The sequence below is a fragment of the Aureobasidium subglaciale genome, assembly GCF_000721755.1.
Source record: "Aureobasidium subglaciale EXF-2481 unplaced genomic scaffold scaffold_4, whole genome shotgun sequence".
NCBI lineage: Eukaryota > Fungi > Ascomycota > Dothideomycetes > Dothideales > Saccotheciaceae > Aureobasidium > Aureobasidium subglaciale.
In genome coordinates, this window is record NW_013566991.1 from 595,708 (window position 1) to 612,829 (window position 17,122).

A 17,122-nucleotide genomic window follows, 5' to 3' on the forward strand; every position below is an offset into this window, starting at 1 on the left:
GGGGGTACTGAATTTGCTTTCAGTGCTTTGAGTCGTGACGAGATCCAGGTCGTGTGGAACTCAATGAGCATAAACGACAGGACATTGAAGCAATCATCGGCTGTAAATCTACAGTGGCACTTTGGGAGAGCGAAGTCGCATGTCGTTCATGGCTACTTCAACTCACCATGTATGCACCTGGACCCACGACTCGGTACGGCAAATCGGCAGAAATTGATCAGTGGCGAGTTGTGCTTCAGCAAGCCGTCATTGCCGGCGTCAGATTTGACGAGGAATTTCTCTGCTACACGATGCCCTAACCGGTGGGACATCCAAACAGCATTCAGGAGATATCTCGATGGACATCTTGCCCCTGTAATCGGCCTCCCACGCAATGAAGATGCAGAAAGCATCTGACAAGACGCAATTACCAAACTCGCTAATGAGCTTCAGTACGTAGACCTTGCGTATACTCGCGTATACTACTCGTTCAATGTGGCCCGCAGCCCAGCGACTGGAAGTTGTTACTCTCAGACATGCGAGATGAGTTTGCAGATTAATGCGCTGGAGACTTCTGGGACATGATCAATGAATCAAAGCGAGTGGTTCCTGGAGCATGGGAGGATGACGAGGAAGCCGAGCGCTTCGAGGACTGGGATATGCGCATGCTATGTGATGATGGTCTGCGGTATTATACTGAGAGACTGATCCCAAGTTGGTTGACGGCGGTTTTTCCTTTTTCTCTCTCTTCGTTCCCACATTAGAACAGAACATATTACGCAGTTATCCTCAAAAAGCAATGTGCCACCCACCAATCTCCATGATATGTATGCCATAACAGACAACGTCTGTGTTTCAATCTCATGTGGCAAAGTATCAGTCGTTGTCGTTACAGAACATGCGATGCTCGATTGCAAAAGCGCTCGGTGGACTTAGAGTTCAACACAACATCATTCGAAGGAAAACAATTGCAAAACATCGATTATCTAGAGCGATATGTCGATTTTTGTGGTGTCAGAAGCAAAAGAGAATTTGAGCACGGCAGGGATCGAACCTGCAATCTCTTGATTCGTAGTCAAGCGCCTTGCCATTGGGCCACGCACCCATTGATGTAGGCTACATTTCCAGAAACTAATCGATCCTCGAGTCCTCAGGCTATCTACAGGTTCTGGATGTTGGCCTTGATCGACTCCTCAAGACCAATGAAACCATTCTGTCACGCAACCCTGGGGGAAGCACTCCGTGGTAGTTTGGGTTATGATGGTTGTGTTTGATTAAATACGCACTGTCCTATCGGTCATCACATGCCCGTCATATACATATAATTCGCATTGATCTTTGTAATTGATGTTTTCCCTTGATGTATCGCCCAAGCGTCAGTGCCCTCGGGCGCATCCTTGTTTTCCTCAACAACGACGTCGAGCCTCGAAACCCACTTGAATGTTCTTTCTGCATCAACAGAATCTCCTACTCGATCATCCGTCGTATCTTCGTACTTTTCCTTCTTCGCGACTGGTTCCAACTCTTCGAAGCTTTGTGGTTTTTGCCAAGAGTTGTTGTAAATGCTCGTCCAAGCAATTTCTCTTGCTAGACCGACCAAGCTAGGAATGTTGACCGAGTACATGATATTGGTTTCCCAATCGGCGTCCTCGTATAGACGTTCGATGACCTGAACGGCATGTTTGCACATTTCCAATGTTTCCTCCAAGTTGCCGGGATCTCTAGGAAGAGATAGAGCTAGAGCGATTGATCTGTATCCGCAAAGCGTAGCTTCTGATGCTGCTCCCAGGATTCCACAAGATAGCGCATACAAAGCGCTAACACTACAGCCCAGGTTAGGTCCACATAGGACCAAGTCGACTTCTGGTCTGTCTTTCAGGAGATGACCAAGCGCAATCTGGACACATGAAGCAGGCGTTGCATCAAGAAAAAACCACGGATGAAGTTGCGCGTAAATTGTGTCTTCCCGTTTAAGCCAAACTGGAGTTGCAGTTACCTCCTCACTGATAGAATGTGATTTCCCGGCTCCAGATTGTTGTGATGAGGGAAGAACGACCGAGAGTAGATGACCCGCAGATTCGACAGTGTTTATGAATGGCAGGAGGTACGGGGCTTGTTCCGAAGGGGGTCCGTCATCATTCACCAGCTGTAATCACCGCAAGCCATCAGGTTCTGCACGTTGGATCAAGCGTGCTGAATTGTCTTACCAGTATGTGCATAGTATGTTCAATGGGATGATGCGCGGGGCAAGGTCCGCCGGTGGTGAGTTTTATATACCTATTGCATTCCAGGCGTCACCGCTGTGCCGAGGCTCTGCTCGAGCTCTACGCCTTCTAGGCTTCTTAGTCGATCCCTTTACATGACTTTGTTTGGTACAGTAAATGCCTGCACATAGGATAAAGAATCAGCGGGGATTCCTTTGGGAACGTCGCGAACTGCAGGTCTGACAATCTGTGTGTTTTGTCAGCTCTTCGGCGGCATAAGGCGTGCGATCTACCCCGAGCATAGCCCCCACGAAATTGACTTTCCACCAATAGATACAGCCTCCGTCCAGAGGCGATCTCAAACCTCGAAAGGACGTGGACAGCATAAATGTTTTCTATCCCTTCTCCCAAAAGCACTAGATCTACTATAACGTCGATGGTCTTGCGAACAAGTCTCATACACTGAGATAAAGATCAAGCTCGGACTGACTTGGACGAGATTGTCGACAACGGGCGGCACAACTACCAGGTGTCGTACAAACTTTCTTTCCTCCTTCTTAATGTAGTAGTATATCAACCGAACGAGTACGAGAGGACGAACCATTTTCAGAAAATCCAGAACAGTTCTCACTTCAGCAGTCGGACTGAGGGGGTGAAAGTCAGTTCTGTCGGGAAGAATTTATACATCTTTTGACAACACCGCAGTAAGCGGGAACATTTGAGCCATTTTTGGGGCCGAGAAATATATGTCGCGGGACTTTGGAGTGTGAAATGGCTGTCTGTAAGGACAACTGCCTGCTACATTGCGGCAACTATGATACACTGCTATCTAGACATCATTGCACCTTCCTTAAATGTCAAACTCGCGCGACCAAGGAAGCCTAGGTCGTGATAGAGCGCCGTATCCACTATACGCAGATACGTGGGTACATCCGCTAGACATAACCTTCGTCAGACCAGTGTTCCCGATGCAAGTTGTTGTCTTGTGAGATCAGGGTGACAGAATATCTCCCTAACGATGCTTTCCGCCAGCTGTGTGTATGCGGTTTATTGATGTACTTGTCAGGGGTACAATCTAACCATGCCGAAAGTTTGTCGGCGGTGTTTGGTGGTCAACTATAGTGCGCAAATCATCCTGATTATCATAGTTCACGGCCCACAACCCTTTTGCGGACAAAGGAAGTCTTTTTCGTGGCTGGTTCCACTCCATGGATTTTTCAATCAATTCCCGTGATCTCGCGACAATATAGTGTGTCTAGATCACTGGCTAGCAATAGTCTATATGAGATAAAGAGCTTCGAGGTTGTGAGATCGAAAGAAAGAGAGGGCTTAGCCATGCGTGCGCAGAGAGGTATATCGCCACTCTTCAAGACTGGGGAGAGACCACCCTCTTCGATATCCACAATTGTTTCCACTATTCGAGCATAGATCGAACTCCTCAGCAAGCCTTCTTGTCGGTTGCTTCTTCGCAACAAGTCGATGATCCGTCTGCGTATCTCGGGATCGCGGCAACGCCAGGCGACTTCGTACAATGGTCCGATAATTCCCATGTCGAGAGTGAAACATGGAGTGTGGGGCAGCGTGTTGTTCTGCTCCAGAGGTGAGAGTCCCATGATTCTCTCAGCTAAGGCGATGATAGCACGATAGATAGGGAGGAGAGAATCGCTCAGCACTGCTCTCTCTTCTTCTTGCGCAGACTGTACCTCGTCTGCAAGCATGAATGTGGTCACGAGCAGTTTTCGAATCCGTACTACATCGGCTGCGGCGCGTTCACGCGCGCTGAGGGTAGCATGCTCAATGCCATCCGCTACCTCCGTGATAGAACATGCCCATTGGATTTTCTCCCAAAGTGACGGTTCTTCGCAGAGAGCCGCTCCGTCTTTCGACAGATTTTGATAAGGATTTTTCCAGTCAGGTTTTCGCTTCGACCCTGGGTTGTGACAAATCTTCTTGTGTTGCGAATCATGTGGGCCCCACAAGTCTTTGCTGACAAGCTATAACACATATTAGTGTCGATCTAATGCTTGATGACAAGACGACCTACGCGCTTCGCTTGGATCTGCAGTCGACCAACCAGGTCCTCATGTAGCGAGATCAAGCGAGTTGCAGTGGCAGGGATCAAGGTGACTGCGCGCTGCAAGAGCGAAACAGCAGAGGCGATATGGCCTTGCATCAGCTCGACGCAGATGAATATGATTGCAGTCGATATAAAAGACCCCGACTGCATCGCGTCCTGTGGCCCCTCAACCATTGAAGTGACGTGGTGCTGAATTGCGATATTGTAATGTCTCAAGGCCGATTGATTTCGAGTCGACTGTGTCTTGTGGTTTGTAAAGTCTCTGTGGAGATGGGCCAAAGCTAGCAAGCCATGCCGTGTTCCAGTATCTTGATGAGCCAATTGTATGATGTGACGGCGCCAGAATTCGGGCTGAGAATTTCCCGAAAGTTGATCAATCGATACTCTGAGGAAGAACTCAATTGCGCCAGCTTCCTCTCCAGGCTTGAAGAGATTCAAACTTAAATCTCGATAGCAACTTGGTGAGGCTGCTCTCGACACAACATAGCCATCACATTTGCGTCCAGTCGACACACATTTCCGGCAACTTGGATGTTCTTCATCGCATTTGACACGTCGAACTGACCAAGATCGAATCAGAAATGTAGGATACTCGTCGGGAGGATAACTTACTTCTTTACCATGTACTGGGTTAGTCAAGTGCCTTGAGTTCTCAATTGCACGTACTTACCTGCATGTTATGCAGCCGGTGCGTGTTCTAGACTTATACGAGCGTTTCCTCTTTGTGACCTGGGTTCCTGACATTACGGATCTGCTGCAATGGAGATTGTATAGCGACAAGCCTTATTGTTGCAGTCTGCGAAATTCACGTCATGAACGTCGCACCAGGCGAGTGAATTTCATTAATGAGTGGGCCAGTATGTGGGCTTTGGAGGAAGGATCAGAAGAATAGGCAAGCGCGTGGCTGGTGGCGTCGAAGACTTTGGCGTTTCGATGCTTGCGACGTCCTGTTTCTAATCTACCACCAAGCATTCGAAGGTTGAGCCACGAACTAATTACGTACACACCCAGCGAGTAAAGGTATACTGAATAGAGATGTTACAGCTTTCCTCCCTCCAAAAAGAAAAAGTCACAAGCAACACCCAAGAGAAACAATCGAAAACGAATTGAATTAACACTTGTATCGCTCTCCAGCCGCTTATCAAACTTGCTTAAATGGACGTTCTTTATCTATGTTCAAACTTCTTGTTTATTCATGCATCGTGCATGCAAAATACTGTACCATCCTGCTGCAATTTTTTCGCGCGAACGACTCTTGAGCCATCAAAAGTCGCCTTGGACTGCAGCAGAAATATGCAGGCTTCCCCTTCGACACAAGAGGGGCTCACTACCCCGACATAGGCCTCGGCGCACCATCGGGAAAGCAAATTAAAAACAAAATCGACAACAAGATTCACGCCACATCAGAGACTCCCATCCAGGAATCATTGCGGCATCTGTACACAATCGATCTGGAGGCTACTGCACCTTCGTCAAGTTCATGTCATCAAGTATGAGAGGAAGCCCGATCTCTCGAAGGTTCGTTTTCCACGCAGCGTCACAATCGTCCGGTGGAAGAAGTATGTTTGCACAGACAGAGACGAAAGCTAATCGCGGTTCTGTGGTCTAGTTGGTCATGATATTGCCTTTACAGTTTCAACCCTCCCAGAGGATCTTGGATACTCAGCACCGCCAGGTACTGAGGTAATCGGCAAGGGTCGGGAGTTCGAGCCTCTCCGGAATCAATTGTTTTGCTTCACGGTGAAATCCTTCATTTTGCTTTGCACAACGTCGAGAATGACTCTTACGCTGGGATAAGGTACTATCGAGCCTGGGCGGCCGAAAATACCCTAGTTGAGCATTCTGCAAGTGTCTACTTTCCATTGCAGCGATAAGTGACAGCTTAACCATTACAGTATTGGACTTGTCGAGGACGAGCATGCTCGGCGTCAACCACTACCCATCTAGGACACCGCTCTAACGACCAATGTCCTAACGCCCAACCTCCCATATCCATGCTAGCGACATCAGCAAAGATATTGCAGGAGAAGTCCTCTTCAGACTCGCTCCTCTAGCAGCATCGATCTTTTGCACCAATGTCATCGGTCTCAAAATGGAGTGCGTCCGCTCGCGAGGAGACCAGGAAGAATACATCGAACTCTGAGAATAAGAATGAAGATCTTCGAACGATCGATGTTATTGAGACATATTTGGACGGTGGACGGTCGGCCTACAGAAGTGCACACACTATAGCGACCATCTATGAACCACGTCTCAAGAGTGGGCAAAGAGATGATGTTGCCAATCTGTGGTTAATCATCAATGAAGCAGCCAGGTCAATCAGTGGCCCGTCACCAGCACGGCTGGCTAATTTGATCATTTCTATCACTCGTCAACCAGATGTCCTTTCTCATTCTGGACATGGCGTCAGACGTATGAACGGGACATTTTGGCGAGATCTGCCAGACTGGGGTCAAATGTTCAGGGAGTATGGCTGGGGTAGGTTGATCCACGGCTCAGGCAGTGAAGGCTCCGTTATAGCAGACAGGCTGACAATATTGCAGAAATTGATCCACCGGATGGCAATGATGCAGAATGGCATGCTCAGGCTCCGCAGCTACTCAACATAACGACATTTGCTGCGACGCTGATGCTACGATCGGACGGATGCCCGGATTTGTCATTTTTTGCAAGTATTGCAATGGATGAAGGCGTAGATCTGCCATATGACAGCAAGCGAGAGTTACACGAAGAGTGGCGTATGTACGTGCCACCTGCGGCAACCTGGATAATGGTAGCTGGAAGCAAGATTCGCGAGCTTTGTTTTGTGGACGAGCTTCCCGAAGCCGCCAACCGACACAGTGTGAGATCTCACTGGGGAGGAAGAACATACTGTCCAGCTAGATGGAGGTTTTGGAAGCAAAGATTTGACGAATTGGCAAGGGACACATCCATAGACGAGAGGTGTCAAGACTTCGCGACGCAAGCTGCTAGGGCTATGGAAAGGCTTGATGATGGGACATAGACGATAATTGAGTGTCATCGTTCTTTCTGTCTTTGTGACAAACATTGGCTGTTTTATGTATACACAATCGTGCGCGGCATAATACCACGCGAGCATTACGAAATTGACTTACAGACTATTATAACAATAGCAGTCTTTGTGCTGTTCCTTTCAGAGTGACGAATTGTAGTGTCACTACTTTCAGAAGAGAGACAGAAGTGAATCATCATGGGGCCAGGGTGGTAGTGGCCGCATGAGTGTTGACACGACTCGCGACTTACATCTTACAAGAATGTGTGTACGACAAAACTTGATATTTGCTGGAAGCAGCAAGTTATTCGCAAATCGGATAGAAGCCAAGCAAGCATCGGATCTCACACCATGAGTCGGGGCTAGAGTCGTGGACGAAATCCTTCGACAACATCGTCAGAGGCCAAGCATTTTACTCATGGCTGACGCGCGTACTCCGGATGTACTGAGGCTTATGTGTAAGCGGGCAAAAAAGGCTAAGCAGTAGCGTGAGCTTCGAGCTAGGTACCAACAGCTAACCAACTACAACAATCAAGGCAGTGCAAATTACGACAACACAGTGGAAGTGGAAATTCTGCTGCGGACGGCCATCAGCACCGGAGAGCTAGTTGAAGGACCATCGTGTAGCATACACAACACAAGATGGACGATTCAGTCCCGAGTTCATCCAGACGCAAGGGTTTCCAGAAACAAACAGACGGTTTTGCCAAGCTTATAGATACCGGAAGCATGTACACAAACAGAAGTGAACTTGTTCCAAGCTTCAAAAATAAAAACCATTTGACAAAATGTGGCAAAATTCGTGTTTATGAATGCTCCTACTGCTACTACTACTACTGCAACTACTACTGCCTATTTTTCCATTGAGATCTTGACAGTGTCTGTCCAAAACTTGGATACTCGGAACACGCAACCTATCGAGACGGAAGATCATGATCATCCTGGATACATAAATAGCAGTACTTATGCAGAAGCCCGGAAAAGAACAGATCAATCCAGCCACTCCCCCACGTTACGTAGTTTCCCCTGAGCCAGCCCCAAAGCGCCCAAACGACGGCAACGCCTGCCTGGCCAATTCGCCTCTCAAGGCTGTGACGTTGTCTCGTACTACTTTCGTACGCAAAATGCGTCATACGCAGGCTAGAACTTGCCAGATTTCGGGCAAATCCACGGGGATCAACCTCCTGTTGCTCGTAAGATGGAAAGTAGGAAGGTAAATTGGCAGAGCAACATGACACGATCCAATCAGAAGCAGAGCCGAAGCACAGCTAGGAAGAACAGTGAGCCCCCAACTCTGTCGGGAGCGTCGGACCCCCCAAAGAGTTTCACTTTACCCCGTCATTAGATGCCCGGATGTTGTGATGCAAGAGCGTGAGCGTTGCGCCTGCACTTTTTGTATATAAGCACCACAACCTTCTCGCAGATTAACCCTCCATCCAACTCTCATCACCGAACCAATTGTCATCACCTACAGACACCTTGCACTCTACCCCAAGTTTCAATCCACACACATCACAACCATCAAAATGAAGTACTCTTTCGTCTGCGCCGCCCTCGCCGCCTCGGCCTCTGCCCAGATCCTTTCCGACATCACCTCTGTCGGTGGTTCCATCATCTCCGCCGGTACTAGCGGTGCTGGTTCGGTCTTCTCGGATGCCACCTCAGCTGTAGGCTCCGGCGTCTCTGGCGCCTCATCAGTCGCCTCCGTCGCCGTTTCGGGCGCCTCATCTGTTGCCAGCGCCGGTGTCTCAGGCGCTTCGTCAATCGCCAGCGCAGGAAGCTCTGGTGCCGCTGGTGCTCTTACCACCCTCACTGGAAGCGCCTCTTCTGCCCTTGCATCTGCCTCCTCCGGCCTTGCCTCTGAGAGATCGTCCATCAGCGCTCGCTTGTCCTCCCTCTCCGCCGCCGAGGCCACCGCTACCGGCTCGGCCAAGAGCTCCATCTCCTCTGAGGCTGCTGCCCTCCAGTCGTCGGCTTCTTCTGCCCTCAGCTCTGGCACTGGCGCCTTGAGCTCCGCTTCTTCGCGCATCTCTTCCGCCGTCTCGAGCGCATCTTCCGCCATCACTTCTGGTGCCTCTTCCGCATCTTCGCGTGCGTCCTCGGGTGCCTCGTCTGCATCTTCGCGTGCTTCCTCCGCAGCTTCCTCCGCTTCCAGCGCTGTCAGCACTGGTGCTGCCGCCTACAACGGACCCGCCGTCGGTGGTGTCCTCGGTGCCGCTCTCGGCTTCGCTGCTCTCCTCTAAGCAAATCATCTCACACCTACTACAACCAAAAGTCGCCTAAGAGCACCGCGTTGATACAAGGAGGATACGGTTTTCTTTTTCATGAATCGCTACGTTTGTACACTATGCCCAGTATCTCTCTGTAATAACTTTATCGGTCAATCATACAAGGATTGATTCGTTCAACGTCCAAATTCAACACAAATCAAGTCTCCATTGCCATCCATGATTTCTCCCAATGATAACTGTACTAGTTTATCAATACACATTGAATATTGCCTAGATTGTCTGACTAATGTTGCGATGCTCTAGACATATGGGAAGCTCCTTGCAATGTGTTCTTGTCTCGTCCCCTGTTCTCAGATCGAGCCCGCTGACCACTTCCAGCCAATTGTGTGGAATCAAATTGGCCCTCTGTATGCATTCCACGTTTTATTTGCTCATCCCTTCTGGTTGAATGTATATGTTTGTATACTTGGAAAGAAGAAACAGCTACGCATGAGTTATGAAACCAGAAGCATAAACGTGGCGATCAATTAGAACAGCCATCTCGTCTGAGCGAACACAATGACACTAGAACTGAATAGCACATCTGTGCCCTGTCAACCAAACAGCTCATTTTACTGCTGTCCATTATATCGGAGTTGCTGTCCTGAAGTCAGTCCGTCTGTATGTACAAGAAGCGAAAAGCTGCAACTCACGGGTCAAGAGTCTTGCTAAATGGGCCAAGACAGTCCCAGCAGCATGTCTGGAATCGGTAAAGTAGGATAAAAATGTATGTCTGAACGTCCTCAGCGTGACACGTATGTAATGGCGGATAACAAGATGTAAGATAAACGCCGCAATCGACAGCCAGAATATCCACTTTGAAGTCCATCTAGGACGTAAAAAGACGGCGGAAAGAGTAAGGATGACAGCGATAGGAAGAAGACTAAAGGCTATGTAAGCCAGATGCTTGACTTGACTGCAATGATCACAGCAAGATTCCTTGCTTGTCTGTAGAGAGGATAGCAAATTGTTGGTTTGAAAGCAGAGGTGGAAGAGAAGTTGTTGGTTGAGATGGCTGAGCTCTGCGTTTGCATATGTCAGAGTTGCCTGGACGATGTGTGCGTTGTGCAATAGACAAGATCGAAGACATTGATCGCAGGCGAATGCGGTCTCACACAAGATGTCGAACTCTGTGAGCCAGCCCAGAAATGGTATGTAAGCGAGACAAAGATGATTTAGATCAACGTGATGGTCGAATCTCTCTGCAACTGTCGGTGGTGGATCTACGGTCCATTCGGCAGTCTTTGCTCTTCCAATCCTGGTCAAGAGCTCGTCGATGAAGGTTTCCAAAATGAGAAAGGGGAGGGCTCTGTAGTCGTACAGGTGTTGTAGCTGGTTCTCGAGACCGCTGATCAACACAGCAAAGCGGGAGTCAGAGCAGTCTATGATTGAAGCGCTTAATCGATGTTGCTTCCATACTGCGGTTTGCCAGAGAAGAGGCATGCGTGGCTCGTCATAGTTTTCTTGTATACATGCGCGTAGCACGACAACTTGTGAAAATCAGTCAGCTTATGTCCGAGCAAGGATCGAGTTCAATACCTCGACATAGATCGCAATCATGTCTTCCGTACGTCAAGGCAGAGTGTAAATGGTTGGCTCGGTCATAAGGCACGTGGCCACACAGAAGGTTTACGGTATCCAACGGGACGGAGCACCTTGTTAGCCTAGTACCAGCAAAGTCGAGGACATTTCGAGATCTTGAGGTAGAGTGGATGGCTATGCTGTTAAGACGTTAGCTTGGACTTGCAGAAAAGGAGACCCTCGCACATTATACGATGAGTCCATCTACGCTTGTCTTGACCGTCTCTTCGCTTCAGATTATCAACATTCTGTGGAGGTCAGAGAGTGCTTTCTACCGGGATAAGAGGGCCAACCTTCATCCATGCCTCAACTTCCAGTGTGGTGACGAAATGCTCAGCGACGATTCGAGGGGGACCACACTGAGGAGCAACAGTTCAGCAGCCGAATGATCAGGTGTGATCCGTAACTTACTCCTTCAGACATCAAGCCGACACAGAAGAAGGCTGTATGGAAAGACATCTTGATGTGATATTGCACGTGGCTAGTAGATCGCTATGCATGCTGCTACATATTCTCGGAAATATCGCAAAGTCATATACAGAAACATAGACGCAACATCACTAGCCTTCAGGACCAGATCAGGAAGCATGAAACAAGATCATTCGTCATTCATCACTTGATAGCCATGGTGAACGTGGCGAGGAAGTGGTGGACACGTGGGAAAGAGCCGCTTGTCAGTGTGGACGAGGCAAACATGCATGCATTGGCAAGGCTCGGTAGGTATCGAGACTTTCAGAGAGTTGACCAGTGGAAATTCGACCGTCCTGTTTGTCGAGTGGGATGTCTTGTTGAGAATACAAGTCCTCGACTCACGAGTGGTTGGATAATTGAGAGGCTTCAGTTGTTGAGACGAAGCCTTGACGGTGAGAAGTGTTTCAGGCAGCTTTGAGGAAGATGGGTGGTAAGCAGTATCGAGCCAGCTGAGACTTTGCCACTCGGTTCCCGCCTTGAACGGCGAGGCGTACCCATGTTTGTTGGACAGCCTGCAAAGAGCGCAAGCGAGAGGGCAAGGAAATGATGGCGGTGAAGGCGTCGGAAGAGACGCCAAGGCGAGACTCCCGTTCTCCGCAAAACGTCACCAGCGAGCTATGGCAACTTTTTTCCCGACGGCAAGAGCAAGCCACGATTGGATTGTGAGGGTATCAAGAGAAGGAACGATATGAAGATTGGTTGAAGGAAGGCGCAAACATGTTCCGATCAACACGCGGACTACGGGCAGCGGCGGCGGGCTCATGGTCGCAGACACTGCACCTGCCAAAATCGACCTTCCCCGCCAGACCATCGAGCGAAGAGCTTCTGAAATACCGCAAACAATGCGCCGACGACTATTATGCCTGGCAAAAGGAGAATGCTCCGACGGAAAATGAAGAGGGCGAGCGCAACACCTTCACCCTGCACGACGGGCCTCCATACGCCAATGGCCCTGTACACGTTGGACACGCGCTGAACAAGATCAACAAGGACATAATTCTACGGACATACGCAAAGAGAGGCTTCAGGGTGCAATACAGACCAGGATGGGACTGTCACGGCTTGCCTATCGAACTTAAGGCTCTGCAGGCTCATCAACAGTCGACGCTATCGAAGGAGTCCACGAGCACGGTCGACGAGGCCAAGCAGGAAGCCAGCGTAGCCCACGGTGCCGGTCTGAGTCCATTGGCCATTCGAGAGGCAGCAAAGAAGTTGGCAACAAAGACGATAGCTGAACAGATGAGCGCCTTCCGCTCGTGGGGCGTCATGGGTGAATGGGAAAAGCCGTACAAGACAATGGACGCCGACTTTGAGATCAAGCAGCTGCAAGTCTTCAAGGACATGGTCGCAAAAGGTAAGGTCCGTCCCTGCTGTCGTCTGTCGTCTGTCGAGCTCCAGGATACCATGCTAACTATGCTCCCACTCAGGTCTGATCTACCGTCAGAACAAACCCGTCCACTGGTCGCCATCTTCCGGTACTGCCCTCGCCGAGGCCGAACTCGAATACGACGAAGACCACCGCGTTGTCGCTGCCTTTGTCAAGTTCCCTCTGCTCAAGTTGCCACCTGTTCTCGCCGACAATGCCGCTGTCCAAGCAGACTTTGTCAGCGCCTTGATATGGACAACAACGCCCTGGACCCTACCTGCAAACAAGGCTATCGCTGTACGGTCAGACATGTACTATGTACTGCTCGAAGTCGCTGGCGAAAACGTTCCCAAAGACATGCAAGGCCAGATGGTTGTTGCCAAAGAGCGTGTTGAGTCGCTGCAGACCCACCTGCCAGAGGGTGCCACCATCAGCATCCTCGTCGACAACATCTCGGGCGCGAACCTGGAAAACACAGAGTACATCAACGTCATCTCGGCCGAACACAACAAGATCATCCATGCAGACTTCGTCACTGACACGTCGGGTACTGGTCTGGTTCATATCGCTCCTGGTCATGGCATGGATGACTATAATGTCTGCATGAAGCTAGGCATCGGTCCGGCTTTCGCTCCTGTCGACGATCATGGCAAATACACAAACAAGGCTTTCCCTTCGGATCCCGATTACCTTCAGGGTCTTCCCGTCGAAAAAGACGGTGCAAAGGCCGTTGTTGCTCTCCTCAGAGATCCTCACGCCAAACTCTCCATCCCTTCGCTAAAATCAGACTCATCGCTCGTCTTCAAGACTCACAACCTTAGGCATAAGAATCCTGTCGATTGGAGAACGAAGCAGCCCGTCATCACCAGAGCTACTGATCAATGGTTTGCCAACGTTGGAAGTGTTCAGGAATCCGCACTTAAAGCCGTGCAGGACATCATGTTTATTCCTGATACCGGCAAGCCACGACTACAAAGTTTCTTGAAGGGTCGCAGCCAATGGTGCATCTCTCGTCAACGCAGTTGGGGTGTACCTATTCCCGCTCTGTTCCACAAACAAACCGGCGAGCCCGTTTTGACCGTAGAGAGCATCGAGCACATCATCAGAGTCATTCAAAAACGTGGTACCGACGCTTGGTGGGCTGATGCCTCTGACGACCCTGCTTGGATCGCGCCTGGTCTTGATCGGCAATCATATGTTCGTGGCAAAGACACCATGGATGTCTGGTTTGACAGTGGCACCTCATGGGCTCAGCTCGAGAAGCGTGAAGATGGCTCTGTTGCAGACATGATCTTCGAAGGTTCTGACCAACATCGTGGTTGGTTCCAGTCTCTTCTCTTGACTTACCTTTCTGGTCAGACCGATACTGCCAATCCTCCTGTTGGCGCTATCGTCACTCATGGCTTTACTCTTGACCACACTGGCCGCAAGATGAGCAAGTCCCTGGGCAATGTCATCTCACCCGAAGAAATCATTAGTGGTACAATTGTACCACCAGCGAAGACGAAGAAGGGAACTAAGACTGCCCCTCGTCCTAACCAGGCCAAGAAGGACGCCATGGGTCCTGACGCCTTGCGCTTGTGGGTTGCAAGCAGTGACTATACCAAAGATGTTGTCATTGGCCAACCCGTCCTACAAGCTGTCCATTCATCGCTTCACAAGTACCGCACGACATTCAAATGGCTTCTCGGTATCATGCATGATTATCCTGCTCCCATTCCCGTTGAAGATTTACTGCAGGATCTGTACTTTGCCGATCAAGTCGCCTTACATCAGCTCTCCAAGACTTCAGCGCAAGTCTGGGAACATTATGGTGCCTATGAGTTCCACAAAGGTGTGCAAGCCATCAACAAATTTATCAATGCCGATCTCTCGGGCTTCTACTTCGAAGTCATCAAGGACAGATTGTATGCCGATGACGAAAATGTTCGCAGACACACACAAACGGTGCTCTTCATCATTATGGAAGAGCTTTGCCACATGTTGGGTCCCATCACCCCTCATTTGATTGAAGAGGTATGGCAGCATATTCCCGAACAGTGGCACGACTACGATCCCACTCCTATAAGCCGAAGACCGTGGGAGTTCCCCTTCACGGCCCAGTTTGACGCCTTCGCCGCAGAGGGAGCAATGGAGAAGGTCATCAAGGTCTTCACAAATGTTTCTACAGCTGTCAAGTCGGCTCAGGAGAATGCACGCCGAGCAGGCAGACTCGGTAGCTCTTTGGCTTGCCGTGTTGAGTTGCAGATGCCCCGCGAGACGGGCAATATTCCTCTAGCCCTCCTTCTCGACCTCCGAAAGACTGATGAGCTGACCGAGCTCTTCGTCGTCTCCGATGCTGACGTCGTTCCCGGCGACCCCGAATACCGCCGTCAATTAGCCGAACAAGAACCTGATGAAGAACTGCGAGCCTTCCTTCTCAAAGCCGACGAGCCAGCATGGAAGTTCGAGTGCGAGTTCGAATGTGGAGACCCGAAGTTCCCTGCCACAGGAAAAGCTGTTGTGTTGCCGCCACATGGACAGAAGTGTATCAGATGTTGGCAATTCACTTCCGCAGAGGCCGACTCGCTTTGTGGAAGATGTACTGAGGTTGTTGGTGAGGAGGCTGGTATCGACGACCAGATGATTGAAGAAGAGTATGATGAGTTGGCCAACTACCGCTAAAGGTCTTGTCAACTCAACTGTGTGTATAGTATAGATTTGTTGTAGAAATAGTTTGGCGTCACGGAATATCGGCTCTTCTGGCTCTTCTGGCATTCGGTTGTACAGAGATATCTTTATTCACCTCTCTACTCATGGGTACAGATGATCTCTCTTTACCTCTTACTTGTCGTTATGCAGACCTCGTAGTATCGCAATTGTGTGCCAGGTAGGACCCGTGTGTAGCATTCTGAAAAGATTTATAGTAAAGTGAGTTGCCAGATCTCACGGCTTTGGTATCACGGGGAGCGAACGGCATCAGCCTGGCACATTTGTCTAGCATAAAACAGTCAGGAAAGACTCGGAATGAATTGTGGCTCATTCGTAAAACCTCAGAACGATTGATATACGACGGCAAGGTCTAGAGAGTTGATATGCGAAGAATGTGCACGAGACATAGAAAGAAGATGGAACAATCTGTAGACATTTGTGACAGGGTCATGTCTTTTCTTTTCTACTTTATTGTGGAAGGGAAAAACAGTGATGGCACTGAGTAGATGACAATATCTGATACACAGAGTTTGGGAGATAGGGAGTGTTGGTGGTCACTTAAGTACAGCGAGTTTGGGTAGAGATGGATTTCCCGGAGAGAAAAAAGCCGTTTGCCATGAATTGTACGTTTTTGCGGATGAGACCGACATGATGAACATCAAACCATGCTTGCTTGTGTCGAGTGGGATGTGTGTTCACATCGAATGTCATGTGGGAAGCATTGTGTTGATCGCCGGCTGTCACGTGTGGCAACGATGAAGAGGAAGGAACGATGCATCCTGGACAACTCAAGATGTTTGCACCTTCTCAGGATGTGGACGTTCTTCCTCTATCGATGCTTCCCGCTGAAGGTCAATGGCGACTCGAACATCAAGCCTAGCAAGCATCGCAGACAATCGTGCTCCGCACATCCAGGAAAACGAGGCTATCGCGAGGCTATTGCCCGGTATACCAATGAGCAAAGCTATTCCCTCATCGTTACCTCCATTACAGATACTTGAATAAGCCTCGGTCCTGCGTACCTAGTCACAACAAAACTCTCTGGATCGCCAGATCTCGAGGATCGTACACCTTGCTGCCTTGAGGCCAGGCTCCATGCTATCGCAAGTCCTACCGTATTGAGGACTAAGGCCACGACTCTTCTCGCTACGACTTTCGCAAAAGACAGTTCAGAAAGCATCTCATCATCTTCTCTGCCACATATGATGATCCTGAGCACTTGCTAAGCGAGGTGTAGTGAAGGGATATACACGGTTTAAGGTTGTCGTGAACAAAGTATCAGGCTCGCATGTGATATACGTGGTCCGTTCGTCCGCATTTGAGGCCTCCGGAGGAATTATCGGCGTAAGGGAGACTATCACAAGTATGGCGGACGCATGGCTGTAAACGGTTCGTGGTTGGTTCAAGATGCACATACCTCTTTATCAAGCGCAAAAAAGTCAGTGCGAAACCTTCCGCGATGTTTTTGGT

General features: G+C 49.6%; 6 protein-coding genes across 6 annotated transcripts; 3 read left to right on the plus strand and 3 right to left on the minus strand.

The window, feature by feature from the left end:
* Positions 1-1,226: 1,226 nt before the first annotated feature.
* Positions 1,227-2,412, minus strand: AUEXF2481DRAFT_37415 (uncharacterized protein). The gene is made up of 2 exons (XM_013490872.1): positions 2,187-2,412; positions 1,227-2,125 (listed from the first exon to the last, which is right to left on the minus strand). Exons 1-2 carry the CDS (start codon positions 2,196-2,198, stop codon positions 1,280-1,282), a joined length of 858 nt encoding a protein of 285 aa, XP_013346326.1. The 5' UTR covers positions 2,199-2,412; the 3' UTR covers positions 1,227-1,279.
* Positions 2,413-2,964: 552 nt separating this feature from the next.
* On the minus strand, positions 2,965-5,372 carry AUEXF2481DRAFT_37416 (uncharacterized protein). The gene is made up of 4 exons (XM_013490873.1): positions 4,931-5,372; positions 4,873-4,874; positions 4,228-4,820; positions 2,965-4,177 (listed from the first exon to the last, which is right to left on the minus strand). Exons 1-4 carry the CDS (start codon positions 5,002-5,004, stop codon positions 3,401-3,403), a joined length of 1,446 nt encoding a protein of 481 aa, XP_013346327.1. The 5' UTR covers positions 5,005-5,372; the 3' UTR covers positions 2,965-3,400.
* A 963-nt stretch (positions 5,373-6,335) lies between these two features.
* AUEXF2481DRAFT_27210 (uncharacterized protein) lies at positions 6,336-7,264 on the plus strand (the record flags this gene model as incomplete). The annotated part of the gene is made up of 2 exons (XM_013490806.1): positions 6,336-6,738; positions 6,804-7,264. The coding sequence occupies 2 exons, from the start codon at positions 6,336-6,338 to the stop codon at positions 7,262-7,264; spliced, it is 864 nt and encodes a 287-aa protein (XP_013346260.1).
* Positions 7,265-8,512: 1,248 nt separating this feature from the next.
* Positions 8,513-9,802, plus strand: AUEXF2481DRAFT_551673 (uncharacterized protein). The gene is made up of 2 exons (XM_013491076.1): positions 8,513-8,644; positions 8,697-9,802. The coding sequence occupies exons 1-2, from the start codon at positions 8,619-8,621 to the stop codon at positions 9,514-9,516; spliced, it is 846 nt and encodes a 281-aa protein (XP_013346530.1). The 5' UTR covers positions 8,513-8,618; the 3' UTR covers positions 9,517-9,802.
* A 279-nt stretch (positions 9,803-10,081) lies between these two features.
* AUEXF2481DRAFT_551655 (uncharacterized protein) lies at positions 10,082-11,220 on the minus strand. Its single transcript, XM_013491077.1, has 3 exons — positions 11,115-11,220; positions 10,197-11,033; positions 10,082-10,142 (listed from the first exon to the last, which is right to left on the minus strand). The coding sequence occupies exons 2-3, from the start codon at positions 10,984-10,986 to the stop codon at positions 10,129-10,131; spliced, it is 804 nt and encodes a 267-aa protein (XP_013346531.1). The 5' UTR covers positions 10,987-11,033; positions 11,115-11,220; the 3' UTR covers positions 10,082-10,128.
* Positions 11,221-12,312: 1,092 nt separating this feature from the next.
* AUEXF2481DRAFT_2780 (uncharacterized protein) lies at positions 12,313-15,625 on the plus strand (the record flags this gene model as incomplete). The annotated part of the gene is made up of 2 exons (XM_013490702.1): positions 12,313-12,949; positions 13,023-15,625. 2 exons carry the CDS (start codon positions 12,313-12,315, stop codon positions 15,623-15,625), a joined length of 3,240 nt encoding a protein of 1,079 aa, XP_013346156.1.
* Between the last annotated feature and the right edge of the window lie 1,497 nt (positions 15,626-17,122).